The sequence below is a fragment of the Nicotiana tabacum genome, chromosome 15 (genome assembly GCF_000715075.1).
Source record: "Nicotiana tabacum cultivar K326 chromosome 15, ASM71507v2, whole genome shotgun sequence".
Classification (NCBI taxonomy): Eukaryota; Viridiplantae; Streptophyta; class Magnoliopsida; order Solanales; family Solanaceae; genus Nicotiana; species Nicotiana tabacum.
This window is the reverse complement of record NC_134094.1, coordinates 92,645,523-92,662,022: the sequence shown is the minus strand read 5'-3', so window position 1 is coordinate 92,662,022 and position 16,500 is coordinate 92,645,523. Positions and strand designations below refer to the sequence as shown.

At 38.9% G+C, this 16,500-nt stretch overlaps 1 protein-coding gene across 1 annotated transcript; it reads left to right on the top strand.

Moving 5' to 3' along the window:
- The first annotated feature begins 10,438 nt into the window (after positions 1-10,438).
- Positions 10,439-10,792, top strand: LOC142169732 (uncharacterized). Its single transcript, XM_075231635.1, has one exon. The coding sequence runs from the start codon at positions 10,439-10,441 to the stop codon at positions 10,790-10,792; it is 354 nt and encodes a 117-aa protein (XP_075087736.1).
- Positions 10,793-16,500: the final 5,708 nt, after the last annotated feature.

Here is a 16,500-nt window from a genome sequence, read left to right as displayed (position 1 = left end):
CTCGTCACCTCGTGTACACGGCGCTCACGTATCAAATAGAACTAAATCCTAAGGGGAGTTTCCCCTCCCCCCACAAGGATAGGTAAGCCACTTACCTCGAACCAAGCTCAAATCAAATCTGAAAATCACGCTCTTGCCACGAGTATCCAACTACGAGTGGCCCAAATCTAATCAAATCAATTACATAACGTAAATATGGCTACAAGTAACTAATCTAGCTAATGAAATCAAAGCTAAGGCAAGAAAATAAAAAAACGCCCAAAAAGCCTCCCCGGGCCCACATCTCGGAATCGGGTAAAAGTCCCAAATCATGAACACCAATTCACTCACGAGCCTAACCATACCAAATTCACTCAAATTCGATACCAAATCGATCAAAATTCCAAAATTCGGCCTAAGAACTTTTCTCAATTTTTCCCTTATTTCCACCCCAAATTCGAAATTAAATGATGAAATCAAGCATAGATTAGTGGGATTTAATCATAAAGGAGTTAGGAATCATTACCCAATAACTTCCTCTGAAAATCTCTTCAAATTTCGCCTTCTACCGAGCTCTCAATCAAATTTCATGATATGAACTTAAACCCTTGTTTTTGAACTTTAACACTGCCGAGTGATTCCTTTATCGCGGTCGCGAAAATAGCCTCGCGATGGCGAAGCACAACTTTGCTGCCCCGGAAATTAACTCTATACGATCGCGTAAAACACCACGCGAATGCGATGCTCTAGCTTGTATACTCACGCAATCACGAACGTCCTCACGCGATCGCGATGAGCAAAGCATGTGGCCCAACTTTGGTCCACTTAACCCTACGCGAATGCGACCTTGTCTCTGCGTTCGTGTAGTACCACCTCATATCACTATGCGTTCGCATGCCCATGTCCATGAACGCGAAGAAAAATTCCATCCTCTGCCCAGATAAGCCTACACGATCGCAAATCACCCCACGCGATCGCGTATAAGGAAACCAGAACTCAGACACCAGAAAACTTCAGCAACCTCCTAAGTCCAAAAATCGATCTGTCGGGCGTCCGAAACTCACCCGAGGCCCCCGAGACCTCAACCAAACATACCAACCAATCCTAAAATACCAAACTAACTTAGTCGAATCCTCAAACTACATCAAACAGTGCTAAAATCACAAATCATCCTTCGATTCAAACATAAAGAACTTGAAACTTTCACATTCGACAACCGATGCCGAAACCAACCAAACCACGTCTGATTGACCCCGAAATTTGCACACAAGTCACATTCAACATTACGGACCTACTCCAACTACCAGAATCGGAATCCGACTCCGATATCAAAAATTCCACTACCGGCCCATAACTCTAAAAATTTGACTTTCGTCATTTCAAGCCTAAATGAGCTACGGACCTCCAAAACACAATCCGGACACACCCCTAAACTCAAAATCACCTAACGGAGCTAACAGAATTCCATTCCAGAGTATTCTTCACACAGTTCTGACTACGGTCCAAATCCTAAGGCTTAAACCTCTATTTAGGGACTAAGTGTCCCAAAACGCTCCGAAACCAAAAACAAAACCTCCCGGCAAGTCACCTAAGCAGAAAAAGGTACGGGGGAAACAGTAAATAGGAGATCAGGGCTATAACTCTATAAATAACCGGCCGGGTCATTACATTATTTTTCTACAAACTATAACATTTTCTAAACAAAAATAAAATCATAAATCCACAATTAAAAAGTTTTGGGCAGCCTAAAGCAGAGGCTTTATTAGCCTCCCCTTTGAGTGTAGGATAATGAGATTTCCTATATCCTTAACAAGGTCTATGATTCCACTTTTGAAGTATGGGAATGAAAAAATCCTAGCAGGAAATTATTGGAAAATGTGTCAAGCTAATAGTAGGGAAAAAGTATTTAAAAGAAAAAAGCAATAAATTGCACAAGACAAGATAAGACAAGAGAAGATTTACGTGGTTCAGCAATTTTTGCCTACTCCACGGCCACACAAAGAATAACTCTTTATTAATTGAAGAGAGAAAGAAGAAGTTAAGGGATGATATGCAAATGAAAATGCATACCCTTTTTATAGGCATTTGAATGCCCTACCACGTAAGCGCTTACATCATAAGAATGTCGATATAAGCGCTTACATCATCCGAATGTCGATGTAAGCGCATACATCATAAGAATGCCTGTAAGAGCTTACATCATAAGTTCATCTCTTTTTGATTTTTTTTTTCTTTTGTTTTGTCTACTTTTCTTTCTTTTACATACAACAATATGTTTGCTACTATCAATCTACCCCTCAAACCTATGTTACATCAAGAAAGAAATTAAAAACAGATTTGTTATTCTCTGGTGGTGCCTTCACGCTATCAGTCTTGAAGGCTAACTGAGGCAGTGCACAGCCTCAGTTTGTCAACATCGACAACTTTGGTCAACATGTCTGACGAGTTCTTTGATTCTGGTATCTTTTGCAGGGAAAGAGTTTCTTCACTTATCAACTCTCGGATATGATGATACCTCAACTGGATATGCTTTGATCGTGCATGAAACACTGGATTCTTGACAAGATGAATTACACTCTGGCTATTGTTGAAAGGCTCACAATTGTCCTGCTCTTTACCTAGATCTTTAAGAAAATTCTTGAGCCAAATCATCTCTTTTCCAGCTTTTGAGATTGTCATGTACTCTGCTTTAGTGGTAGATAAAGCAACACTTTTCTGAAGTCTGGACATCCAGCTAACAGCAGTACCACTCAAGGTGAACACGTAGCCTGTGGTACTTTTTTGACTATCCAGATCGCTGCCTAAATTTGCATCAGCAAAACCTTGTAAGATAATATTGCTCCTTTTAAAACAAAGTTCCATACCTGAAGTTCCTTTGAGATATCGCAATATCCATTTTACACCTTCCCAATGCTCCTTTCTTGGATCTAACATGTATCTACTTACAACTCGACCTGCATAGGTTATGTCAGGTCTAGTGCAAACCATAGCATACATCAAACTTCCTACTGCTGAAGCATATGGAACTTTGGACATGTACTTCCTTTCTTCATTTGTCTTGGGTGATTGGTCCTTCGACGGATTAAGATGGCTTCCGAGTGGAGTGCTTCTGGTCTTTGCATCATGAAGACTGAACCTGCTTAGTACCTTCTGTATGTACTTTTCTTGAGACAATTTTAAGATTTCTTCATATCTGTTTCTGCTAATCCTCATCCCAAGCATTTGCTTCTAAGTCTTTTATTTCAAACTCCTCCGCCAGTTGTTGCTTAACCCTGTTGATCTCATTTATGCTAGATCCTGCAATTAGCATATCATCAACGTACAACAGTAAAATGATATAGGATTCATCAAGATTTTTGATATAACAGCAATGGTCCATCTCACATCGTGTGAAACCATTGTTATGCATGAATCCATCAAATTTATTATACCATTATCGGGGAGCTTATTTCAAACCATACAAACTTTTCTTCAACTTACACACAAGGTTTTCTTTACCAGAAACATAGAAACCTTCAGGTTGCTTCATGTAGATGTTTTCTTCAATGTCACTATACAAGAAAGCAATTTTGACATCTAGCTACTCCAAATGCAAATTTTCTGCAGCTACGATACCTAGCACCAGCCTGATAGTAGTTAATTTGACTACATGAGAGAAGATCTCGGCGTAGTCAATCCCTTCCTTATACTGAAAGCCTTTTACTACTAAATGTGTTTTGTATCTCTTCTTACCATCATGCTCATCCTTGACCCTTCACCTCTTCTTTCATGTCTAGCTTTCACTTATCAGAGCTTATCACCTGCATTGCTTCAACAAAATGCTCTAGTTCTCCAGCATCAATCAGAAGTAAATAGTGGAGAGAGAGGGTTAACCTATCTGGAGCATTCGTGACTCTTTTAGATATCCTTAATGTAGGTTCAGGGTTAACCGATCCCAAATTTGATTCAAGTCCTGACTCTAGATCTGGTTCTCTATATGATTATCTCTAGTTCTGATTCTGATCCAGATTCGGCATCTTCAATTTTAGATCCAGTTGTAGTCTCTCTAGCCACTTCATTTTCATAAAATTCTTCTAACTCAACTGTTTCAGATGTCTGTCTACTGGTGCTGATTGGTTCTACTTCAAGCTTGTCTTTGTACATCATATTTTCATTAAATGTGACATTCCTGTGTCTTAGGATCTTTCTATTCTGATCATCCCAAAATCGATAACCAAAATTATCATCACCATAGCCAATAAAGAAATATTTCTTGGCCTTAGGATCAAGATTATCTCTATCATTAGAGTTTACATGCACATAAGCAATACAACCAAAAAATTTCATATGTGAGAGAGTTACCTCCTTCCCTGTCCATACCTCATCAGGAATTTCAAAATCCAGCGGTACAGAGGGTCCCTTGTTTATGAGGTAAGCTGTCGTGTTAATAGCCTCAGCCCAAAAATACTTCGGTAATCCAGAATGTATTCTCATACTTCTGGCTCGTTCATTCAGGTTCTGTTCATCCTCTCAGCAATGCCATTTTGTTTCGGTGTTCCAGGAACTGTCTTGATCATTCTGATCCCATTCTCAGAGTAGAATGCTTTAAACTCTTGACTACCATACTCTTCTCCATTGTCAGACTTCACACATTTTAACTTTAGACTTGTCTGATTTTCAACTTCAGCTTTCTATCTTTTAAAGATAACAAACACATCAGATTTATTTTTCAGAAAATAAACCCATTCCTTTCTTGTGGAATCATCAATGAAGGTGACATAATAGCGTGAGCCTCCTATAGAAGTTACAGGAGATGGTCCCCACACATCTGTATGCACTAGTTCTAACTTCTCTTTCTTTGTTGTCCTTTCCGCCTTTGAGAAACTAACTCTCTTTTGTTTTTTAGTAAATTCAATCTTCGCACAAACCTAATTCAACATGCTTCGGGTTTGAAAACTTTTCTTTGGATTCCAACAACTTCATTCCCTTCTCACTCATATGCATGAGCCTCTGGTGCCATAATGTCGTATCACGACCATGATCAACTATTGCTATAGTATCTCTCTGTATTGCAGTTACATACAGTGTTCCCTTCTTGAAGCATCGCGCCACAACCAAATTTCCTTTGGTTATCTTCCACGATCTGTTACCAAATGTTGTTGTATATCATTAACTGTCAATCTGACCCATGGATATCAGATTTTTCTTGAGGCCAGGAACATGTCGGACATTTTGCAATTTCCATAGCGTGCCTTGTGAAGTCTTTATATGAACTTCACCTTTTCCGACAATGTCTATAGGTTCTCCGTCTGCTAGATAAACTTTCCCAAATTTTCCAACAATATAATTATACAATAATTCTTTACATGATGTAGAGTGAAAGGATGCACCTGAGTCGAGAATCCAAGATTCGACTGGACTGTCTGCACAATAAATTAGTGCATCACTGACTTGTTCAGCAATTGCATTTGCTGAATTATCATCCTTGTATTGATCGTTCTTCTTCTTCTTTGGCTCTTGACACTGACTACTGTAGTGACCCTTTTTATCGCAATTCCAACACATAATGTCTTTGCGATTTTTGAATTGCCCTCTTCACCTTGACTTTGATCTGCCACGACCATGACTTTGTCCTCTTTGGTTGTTTCTCCCCTTGCTTTCGGTATTCAAATCAGATCATGGGGAATCACTTGATTCTCTCCGGCGAATATCTTCGCTTAGAATCAAGTCTCTAATATCATCCAATTTAAGTTTGGTACTTGCCGATGAACTGCTAACTGCAGTTACTGTTGAAGACCAACTCTTCGGTAGAGATAATAGTAGAATTAATGCCCTGACTTCATCATCGAATGTTATATTGAAAGAACTCAACTGAGTTAATATTACATTAAACTCATTGATATGTTCCGTGACAGATCCACCTTCTGTCATCTTTAAGTTGAACAATCGACGCATCAAATAGACTTTATTTGAAGCAGAAGGCTTCTCGTACATATTTGATAACGCCTTCATCAGGACTGCAGTGGTCTTCTTATTAATGATGTTAAACGCCACATTTCGTGTTAGTGTCAAACGAATCACACTAAGAGCTTGGTGATCTAATAGATCCTAATCCGCTTTGGCCATAGTCTCTGGTTTTACCTCGGTCAGAGGTAAGTATAATTTTTTCTGGTACAAATAATCCTCTATTTGCATTTTCCAGACTTAAAAAACATTGCCATTGAACTTGTCAATCTTAACCTTCCCTTCTTCCGATGCCATGTTTCACAAAAATATTTATGCGAATGGTTCCTGTGAATAGTAACGATGATCAATAGTATCGCACTATTCCTGTGAATAGTACCGGCACCAGTACCGTACTTTTCTACCAGAATTATACTGTCTGTGCTCCGATACCAGTTGTTGGGAAACGTGTCAGGCTAATAGAAGGGAAAAAGTATTTAAAAGAGAAAAATAATAAATTGCATAAGACAAGACAAAAGAAGATTTACGTGGTTCAACAATTTTTGCCTACTCCACGGTCATACAAAGAATAGCTCTTTATTAATTGAAGAGAGAAAGAAGAAGTTGAGGGATGATATGCAAATGAAAATGCATACCCTTTTTATAGGCATTTGAATGCTCTGCCGACGTAAGCGCTTACATCATAAGAATGTCGATGTAAGCGCTTACATTATCCGAATGTCGATGTAAGCGTATACGCCGATGTAAGCACTTACATCATAAGTTCATCTCTTTTTGATTTTTCTTTATTTTATTTTGTCCTCTTTTCTTTCTTTCACATACAACAACAGGTTTGCTACTATCAGAAATATTTCTCCTTTTAATTCTCTGTGAGTCCGAATTAATCGAGTACCGAGTATCTAATGTTAAACTAAGAAAACATAATTGGATTGATTTCTCTGGAAAATTTATGTATAAATCAACAAGAATCCATTGAGATCTAGGAATGAAAAAGGAGTGGGTTCCAAGAAAATGTTCGTCAACTAAAAAGAATATACCATCTTCAAACACTATTGTAGGTTTGATCATTACAAGCTCTAACGTGCGGCCTCATGACAATCAATAAAGAAAGAAAGGTAAATTAAATGGGAATAAACATGAACAAGAATATATTTAAGGTAATAGAAAATTATAAATGGATATCTTTTCCATAACGTTTTGGTTATCGATTGAACACAATAGCCACTATCAGAGCTGCTAGATTATATGTACCTTGTTATGTTTTGATTATCTAATAAACGTAATGACAAGAACTAGATATGGAACCTGTACACATCCTCAAGTATGTGGAAACAACAAGACTTAATTTGGAATTGTAAATCAACGCTTCAGGAGTCAAAGAATCAACAAGGGGAATAGATGGACATCAGTTCCCCTGGTGATCGTACTAGTCAACTCTCCAACAGCTGTAAAGTTGCTTCCTCCACACGCAACAGTGCGAAACAGTGCAGCAGTCAACTTCATTGAGAATGATCATGTACCATCCATGCTTGCATCATTCAAGTGATGTAACCAATGTTATATTAACATTAAACCAAAGACAAAACATCACTTGAACTTTTGAAGATTCCATCAAACACTCTCTCAAGTGCCAATCTTGCAAGTGATTCTCAAAAGCATCAAGAACAAAGAACAACATAACAACAAACCAATTCCTTGTATTGAGTTATTACATGTCCTTAGTTGTGTTGCACCTTTATTAAAGTTCTTCACTTGTAATTCCTACTTATCTTAGTTAGAAGCATTGTGTAGGAAACCTTTATAAATCATAAACCCTTGTGTTTGTGTCTTGGCTAGAGTTAGTTGAGTTGTAAGTCTTTGTAATAGAGTTATTACAAAGTGGCTTGTAATAGAGTTGTTACAAGTTAGTGAGGGATTAAGAGGTTAATTCCTAGATTACAATAGGTTGCAATCTAAAGTTTGCTCAGTAATGAAGTTGAAATCCTACAAGGGTAGGTCGTGGTTTTTAATCCCGTGAGCTGGGAGTTTTCCACGTAAAACTTCTTTGTGTCATTTACCTACTGCAGTGTGCGTGTGTTCTGTGGGAACTAATAGGAAACCTGATTTTCTATATAGTTTGGTGGACCCTTAAATTCTATCGAGAGCACTTCCACTTCTTACGTCGAGAGAGTCACAATCATCATTCTAGCTTAGTTCATTTTCTTTTCTTGGAAATATTTGTTGAGCATATTTTTAGCTTATTTGTGTCTTTAAAAACAAAATTAAAGCATATAACGAATATTGAAATGGTTTTGGAGTCTGTGTTTTAGTGTGAAAAGCATAGATGTGTCCTTCCTTCTCTTGCACACAAAGTTGCGCATTTTTACTAACTTTATGCTAACTTGTAGGATTGTATCAAACATATGTATTTTTAGATTACTTTATTCTCCGTTAGTTATTTTTTAATCATCTGGTGTCCGCATCTCCTTGGCATGATTAAACGCCTATGGTCTTATTAAAAGTATCATAGAATTTAATTTATGATCGGCTAGTTTATTTTTGCTTTTAGCAGGTAGGTGATGCAAATTTATGCTTTCTTTATTTTAATCGGATACTAATTGCATGAATGTGAACCACGGTTACTATTTGACTTGCTTTTCTTCTCCTATGATATTGATAAGTCGAGTCTTCTCTCTTGCTTATATTAAGAGGTCAACAATCGAGTTATCTATTCATAATTTCACTTCGCTTGGACTAAATTGCTCCTTACTAAAACTTTTTTTATTTCTAATCTTGAACTCAAAACCTTGAGGATAGAGGGATCTAAACCACCCATCATTTCCGATGATTTTCCGTTAGTTCACTTCACTCCCTCAAACGTGAAATTTATCCTTTGATTGCACAAAAAGTTAGCTCGCCCCATACTTTTCCTAGTAAAAACGTGCTCAGATAGTATTGGATTGTGTGTACGGTCAAAATCGATTCTCAGTCATAAAGACTGGTCGAGACAATAACGTTTCATTCGAAGGATATCCGCATGGCGAGCTCGGACAAACTCTGAAGTAGAGACGTCGAGCTTCGAGCCATAAGACTAATCAACCGCAAAACTCGATATCATTATTGAACCCGCGTCTGGATCGGACTACGGGGTAACGATGACCGACACAGGCCCCGAATATCGATGCTCCAAGGCAGAACCGAGCTCGAACTAAGACTGGGGATTCGGTCTAGCACCAAGTTCGAGTCAGTGCCAAGCTCGCAAGACAAGAGCCGTTACAACCGCACCAAGGGAGAGAATCTTGGCGAGAATCAAGGGAGAGACAAACCATCATGGGTTCTCCACTATATGTATTATTTTATGTTGTTACAAATAAAGTAGTGACCCTCTACTATAAAAGGGAAGATAGACTGCAATAGGAAGGGTATCAAGATTTCATTGTGCATGTTCTGCTAATATTTTTCAGTCTTCCCTTGTTATTTTTCAGAGCTGATAGATTATATGTACCTTGTTATGCTTTGATTATCTAGTAAACGTAATGACAAGAACTAGATATGGAACCTGATACACATCCTCAAGTATGTGAAAACAACAAGACTTAAGTTGGAATTGTAAATCAACGTTTCAAGAGTCAAAGAATCAACAAGGGGAACAGATGGACATCAGTTCCCCTGGTGATCGTACTAGTCAACTCTCCAACAGCTGTAAAGTTGCTGCCTCCACACGCAACAGTGCGAAACATGCAGCAGTCAACTTCATTGAGAATGATCATGTACCATCCATGCTTGCATCATTCAAGTGATGTAACCAATGTTATATTAACATTAAACCAAAGACAAAACATCACTTGAACTTTTGAAGATTCCATCAAACACTCTCTCAAGTGCCAATCTTGCAAGTGATTCTCAAAAGCATCAAGAACAAAGAACAACATAACAACAGACCAATTCCCTGTATTGAGTTATTACATATCCTTAGCTGTGTTGCACCTTTATTAAAGTTCTTTACTTGTAATTCCTACTTATCTTAGTTAGAAGCATTGTGTAGGAAACCTTTGTAAATCATAAACCCTTGTGTTTGTGTCTTGGCTAGAGTTAGTTGAGTTGTAAGTCTTTGTAATAGAGTTATTACAAAGTGGCTTGTAATAGAGTTGTTACAAGTTAGTGAGGGATTAAGAGGTTAATTCCTAGATTACAATAGGTTGTAATCTAAAGTTTGCTCCATAGTGAAGTTGAAATCCTACAAGGGTAGGTCGTAGTTTTTAATCCCGTGAGCTGGGAGTTTTTCACGTAAAACTTCTTTGTGTAATTTACCTAATGCAGTATGCGTGTGTTCTGTGGGAACTAATAGAGAACCTGGTTCTCTATATAGTTTGGTAGACCCTTAAATTCTATCAATTGGTATCAGAGCAGGTTCTTTTTATCAGGCTAACACCTAGAAAGGATCCTCATGGCTGCTCTACCAAACTTCGAAGAAGGTCAATCTACCTACAGGCCACCAAGATTCAATGGCCAATACTATGGATGGTGGAAGACTAGGATGCATGACTTCATCATGGTTGAAGACTCAGAGCTCTGGGATGTCATCTGCGATGGACCCTTCATCCCCACAAAAACCAGTGGTGACCTAGTTGTAACAATCCCCAAAACAAGAAAGGAGTTCAATGATGCTGACTGCAAGGCCATAGAAAAGAACTTTCGTGCAAAGAAAATTCTTGTCTGTGGTATCGGTCCTGATGAATACAATAGGATCTCAGCATTCCAATACGCTAAGGAGATCTGGGAGGCTCTCCAAACAGCCCATGAGGGAACAACACAAGTTAAACAATCAAAGATTGACATGCTTACCATAGAAAATGAGCTTTTCAGAATGAAAGATGATGAATCCATCTAGGACATGCATACTCGGTTCACTTCTATCATCAATGAGCTTCACTCTTTAGGAGAAATCATTCCAACAAACAAACTCGTCAGGAAAATACTCAGTGTTTTGCCTAGTTCTTGGGAAAGCAAAGTGAATCGTATCACAGAGGTAAAGGACCTGCAGAAGCTAACCATCGATGAACTAGTTGGCAATCTGAAAACCTATGAAATGAAGTAGAAGAAGGACAATGAGAGAAGAGAGCCCAAAAGGGAGTAGAACCTGGTCCTCAAGATGGACAACAATGAGGATGCTGATATGGCTTACCTGACAAAAAGATTCGAGAAAATGGTTCGCAGAAATGGAGGCATTCCAAAAAGAGGCAGTTCCAGCAAACTAAAACATTATGACCTTTATCATAAGTGTGGTAAGCCAGGACATTTCATCAAGGATTGTCCTCTCCTCAAGGAAGATCAATACAAACACAACACAGACAAAGCAGCTAAGAGGAACCCGATTCCTGACAAACGCTTCAAGAGGAAAAATGCCACTGACAATGTTGTGAAACAAGCTCTTGTTGCATGGGGAGACTCTTCCAACGAATCTGAAGAAGATGATGATCAAGGTGACAACTCCATGATGGCAGTGGAAAGTGAAGCAGCTGGGTATGACTCCATCTTTGCCTTGATGGCACAATCCGATGATGATAAAGATGATGACGATGATAATGGGCTAAATTTTATGGATGTTTAAAGAAATCTGAAGTCCTATTCTCCTAAAAACGTATTCTTCGGCAAATGTTTTAATTGATGCTTATCACAGTCTTATAAATGATAAAAATGCACTGACTCTTGAACTAGGAGAAGAAGAACAGTCAAGAGATGACCTAGTAGTTGTTGTGGTAGATTTAAAAGAAACCATTGAGAGTCTGAAGAAAGAAAAGGATGTTTTAACTGAAAAGGTTGCTAACATAGAGCATGAGAGAGATGATTTATTAGTAGTAGTTGTAGATCTGAAGGATATAATTGAGGAACTAAAAGGAGAAGGTAGGCATGAGATTCTTCAAAAGGGAAAGGAAGTTGCGGATGAAATACATCTTAGGCTTGAAGATGAGATAAAATCGGTGAAATCTAGTATGTGTGCTAAACTTGAGAAGAACAAACAACTTCAAGAAGAACTAGGTAGAGTCAAGAGTGATCTTGAAAAATCACTCAAGTGGACCTGGTCCTCTGATGCTATCACTGCCATGTACACAAACAATGGGGAAAACAGGCAGGGAATCAGGTTCCAAAGGGAAAAAACTCCCTACAACCCTCATAGAAAGTATGTTACTGTACTTGACAATTGGCTCTGCACTCACTGTGGTAACACTGGCCACTTTAAGGAAACTTGTAAGGCTAAGTTTCAGTCTCAACAGAAAAACAAAGTGTTTACTAAGAAGGTAACTATTGCTAGAGAACCTGGTCCCTCATATAAAAGACGCATGATGCCTGCTTGGATAAAAAGAACTCTCATTCATCCCTTTCCTCATTATAAGGGACCCAAACTTGTTTGGGTTCCTAAATCCAACCCTTGATTTCCTTGTGCAGGGAGCTGTAAAGGGGATCAGCCAACAATTGTATATGGATAGTGGTTGCTCAAAGCACATGACTATACAATCGATTTCCTTTCACTGAAGGCCCTACAAGGAGGGAGTGTATCCTTTGGAAATGGAAAAAAGGGATATATTATGGGAGTTGGAAGGATTGGGAAGTCACTCTCTCATATATTGAAAATGTGTACTATGTCTACGGATTGAAGTACAACTTGTTGAGTGTTTCCCAAATCTGTGACAAGAGAAACAAGGTGGAATTTGTGTCAAAGAAATGCACAGTCACAAATCTTGTGACTGGTGAAGTGGTTCTAGTGGTGAAAAGATACAAAAATATTTATGTTGCTGATTTTGAGTCCCTGTAGAGTGGTGATCTCAGTTGTCTAAGTGTTGTTTATGATGATGCTGAGTTATGGCATAGAAGGCTCGGTCATGCAAGTTTCTCACTGCTGAACAAACTGGTCAAGAAAGACCTGGTTCGTGGTCTGCCCAAGTCAAGCTTCAAGGATCATAAGGTGTGTGATGCATGTGCTAAAGAAAACCATGTCAGATCCTCTTTCAAGTCCAAAAAGGAAGTTAGTACCTCAAGGCCACTTGATATTCTCCATATGGATTTATGTGGACCTATGAGAGTGCCAAGCAGAGGAGGAAAAAGGTACATCTTCATTATTGTGGACGACTACTCCAGATTCTCCTGGACTTTGTTTCTCAGAACCAAGGATGAAACTTTCCAAGTATTTGTTGCATTTGTCAAGAAGATCCAAGTGAAGATAGGCAATATTGTAGTATGTATCAGTTCTGACCATGGGATAGAATTTGATAATGCTAAATTCGACGAATTTTGTATTGAAAATGGCATCACTCATAATTTTTTAGCTCCAAGAACACCACAACAAAATGGTGTTGTGGAGAGGAAGAATAGGACTCTTGAAGATATATCAAGAACAATGCCGATTGATAGTGGTATTGCAAAAGGTTTCTGGGTAGAAGCAATCAACACTGCATGCTACTTGATAAACAGGTGCATGATTAGGTCCCTCTTGAACAAAACACCATATGAGCTATTGAACGGAAGGAAGCTCAAGCTAACCCATTTGAGGACTTTTGGCTGTAAATGTTTCGTTCTCAATAACGGCAATAAAGCACTTGGGAAATTTGATGCCAAAAGTGATGAAGGAATCTTTCTAGGATATTTATCACAAAGCAAAGCCTGCAAAGTATACAACAAAAGAACTCAATGTGTTGAGGAAAGCATACATGTGATCTTTGATGAATCTCTCCACTCTTGTGAGAAGGACTTGCATGATAAGAATGATCAAGTCAAAGAACACTCATCTGTTCCTGGTGAAGTCATTGACATGGCAAATGGAAAGGCTGACATGATGAGTCACGTCAAGGAATCCAATGAAGATGGTGTGACTATGTCTCCAACTGATGGAGAGGAACCTGGTCCCACAATCATAACAACTGAAGCTGAGAATAGAGTTGTCGATGTTGTCCAAGGCACCCCACATGCTAAGATGAGAAGCGGCCAAGAACCACAGTCAAATATACCAAGATCTTCTATCAATGAGATTCAGGTACCAAATTGGCACAAAGGTTCACACCCTCTTGAAAACATAATCACCCCTCTTGATTCAGGAATTCAAACCAGATCAAAGGCTAGAAACACACTTGCCTTCTCAGCCATTCTTTCTCAAATAGAGCCCAAAAATATCAAAGAAGCATTAAAATATGCAGACTGGATTACTTCCATGCAATAAGAGCTCCATCAATTTGAGAGAAACAAGGTATGGCACCTCGACCTGTGGATCGTACTATTATTGAAAGCAGGTGGGTATTCAGGAACAAACTTGATAAGTTTGGAAACACCACAAGAAACAAGGCAAGGCTAGTAGTTCAAGGCTATAATTAGGAAGAAGGGATTGATAATGATGAAACTTTCGCTCCAGTCACTCGAATGGAGGCTATCAGAATTCTTATTGCCTTTGTATCACATATGGAATTCACATTGTTCCAAATGGATGTAAAAAGTCCATTTTTGAATGGCTTTCTAAAAGAAGAAGTCTTCGTCAAGCAACCTCCTGGATTTGAGAATCATGAGCATCCTGAGCATGTCTTTAAACTTGACAAGACTTTATATGGATAAAAGCAGGCTCCTCGCGCTTGGTATGAAAGGTTGTCAAAATTCCTTCTAGAAAATGGCTTTACAAGAGAAAAAATTGACAACACCATTTTTCTAAAGAAACGCGGGAGGAACTTGCTCATTGTGCAAGTTTATGTTGATGACATTATTTTCGGAGCAATAGTCGACTCTTTGTGTGAGAAATTTGCAAAACTCTTGGGAAGTGAGTTTGAAAAGAGCATGATGGAGGAATTGAATTTCTTTTTGGGTTTAGAAGTGAAGCAATCTCAAAAGAGGACTTTGATAAGTTAGAAGAAGTACATCAAGGAGCTACTGAATAGATTTGACATGGAAACATAAAAAATCATTAACACTCCATTGCCACAGCCACTCGTCTAGACATGGATGAACTTGGTTCCCCTGTGAATCAGACCATGTATATAGGTATCATAGGGTCACTCCTGTATCTCATAGCAAGCAGACCAGATATTGTCTTCAGTGTGGGATTTGTGCCAGGTTTCAATCTAATCCAAAGGAATCTCATCTGAAGGATGCCAAGAGAATCATGAGATATCTCAAAGGAACACAGGACCTGGTTCTATACTACCCCTTTGGAGATAACTTTGACTTAGTTAGGTATGCTGATGCTGATTATGCAGGGTATCTTGTGGGCAGGAAAAGCACGTCTGGAATGACACATTTTCTGGGTTCATGTCTAATTTCATGAGGTACAAGAAAATAAAACTCAGTGGCCCTCTCCACTGCAGAAGCAGAATTTATGGCAGCAGCATCTTGTTGTGCTTAACTACTATGGATTAAGCAACAACTGGAAGACTTTGGAGTGTTCTCTGATTGTATGCCCTTGCTGTGTGTCAATGCCAGTGCACTCAACATGGCCAAGAATCCAGTCCAACATAAGAGAACAAAGCACATTGATGTGTGTCACCACTTTCTCATAGAAAATGTTGAAAAGGGGCTCATATGTATGAAATTTTGTAGCACAGAAGATCAAATTGCAGACATATTCACCAAAACATTGAGAAGAGAGCACTTGGGAAGAAATCAGTTGGCACTGGGCTGATAAAACCAAGCTGAGAACCTGGTCCCTCGATGATTGGCTATGAAAGAAATGTAAAGGTAATTTAGATAAAAAGTATTTTCTGGCAAAGTCTAACTCATCTCTGTACCGTTATAGGTAGACACGTATGATAATTACAGAGCAACCAAGCAGCTAATGCACTGCACGTTGGTCAAAGGATGAAGCTTACATTTGCAAAATACATCAGGGAACCTGGTTCCTTTGACACAGGTTAGTAGTTTCTCTATACTCTCATGCATAATTTTTTAAACGGTTCAAACGGTGCCACGTCATCACATTGTTAGTTTCTTTTCTTTCCCGATTTTGAACCCAAGCATCTCACCCGTTAGGAAGCGGCCCGACTACCCAAACTATCGCCTTTTCTTAACCGGTCCCTCATCCCTCTTAAATACATCCTTTAACCATCACTTCCACCACTATTCACATCAAAAATCCAAAATTTCCTTTTTCTCTTTTTCAACCAAAACTATCTATTCTTCAACTCACTGCTTCCCACCATGTCTTAACACCATGAAACTCAAAATGTTCCAAGTGTTACCCCCATTGAGCCCTCACCTGTTGAAACGCCAATCATAGAACCCACACTCTCCACACCAACCAGTCCAAACCCTAAGGCAGAATCACCACCACCCTCTGCTTCCTCTCCTACCCAATCAAGTATTGGTTCTCATCGGAGTCGCAAAACTTTGACTCCTAAGAAGTTTGTGGCTAAGACTTCTTCTTCTGCCTCGCCGAAAAAAATGGTTGAAACCGATACAGTCGAAGAAGAAGAAAATCAAGAAATTTCCAGTCTACCAATGGAAGAATGCACAGATAAAGACCAAGTTGTTGGTCCTGTCCATGCTGAATCAACAATGACAGCCCCTAGTTTTGAGTATGCATGTAACATTCCTTCTTCTACTGGGTTTTCCATGGGGTTACAAGAA

What these genes read in the sequence shown, in the direction of transcription:
- LOC142169732 (XM_075231635.1), top strand. Translation starts at nt 10,439, where the DNA reads ATGCATGACTTCATCATGGTTGAAGACTCAGAGCTCTGGGATGTCATC.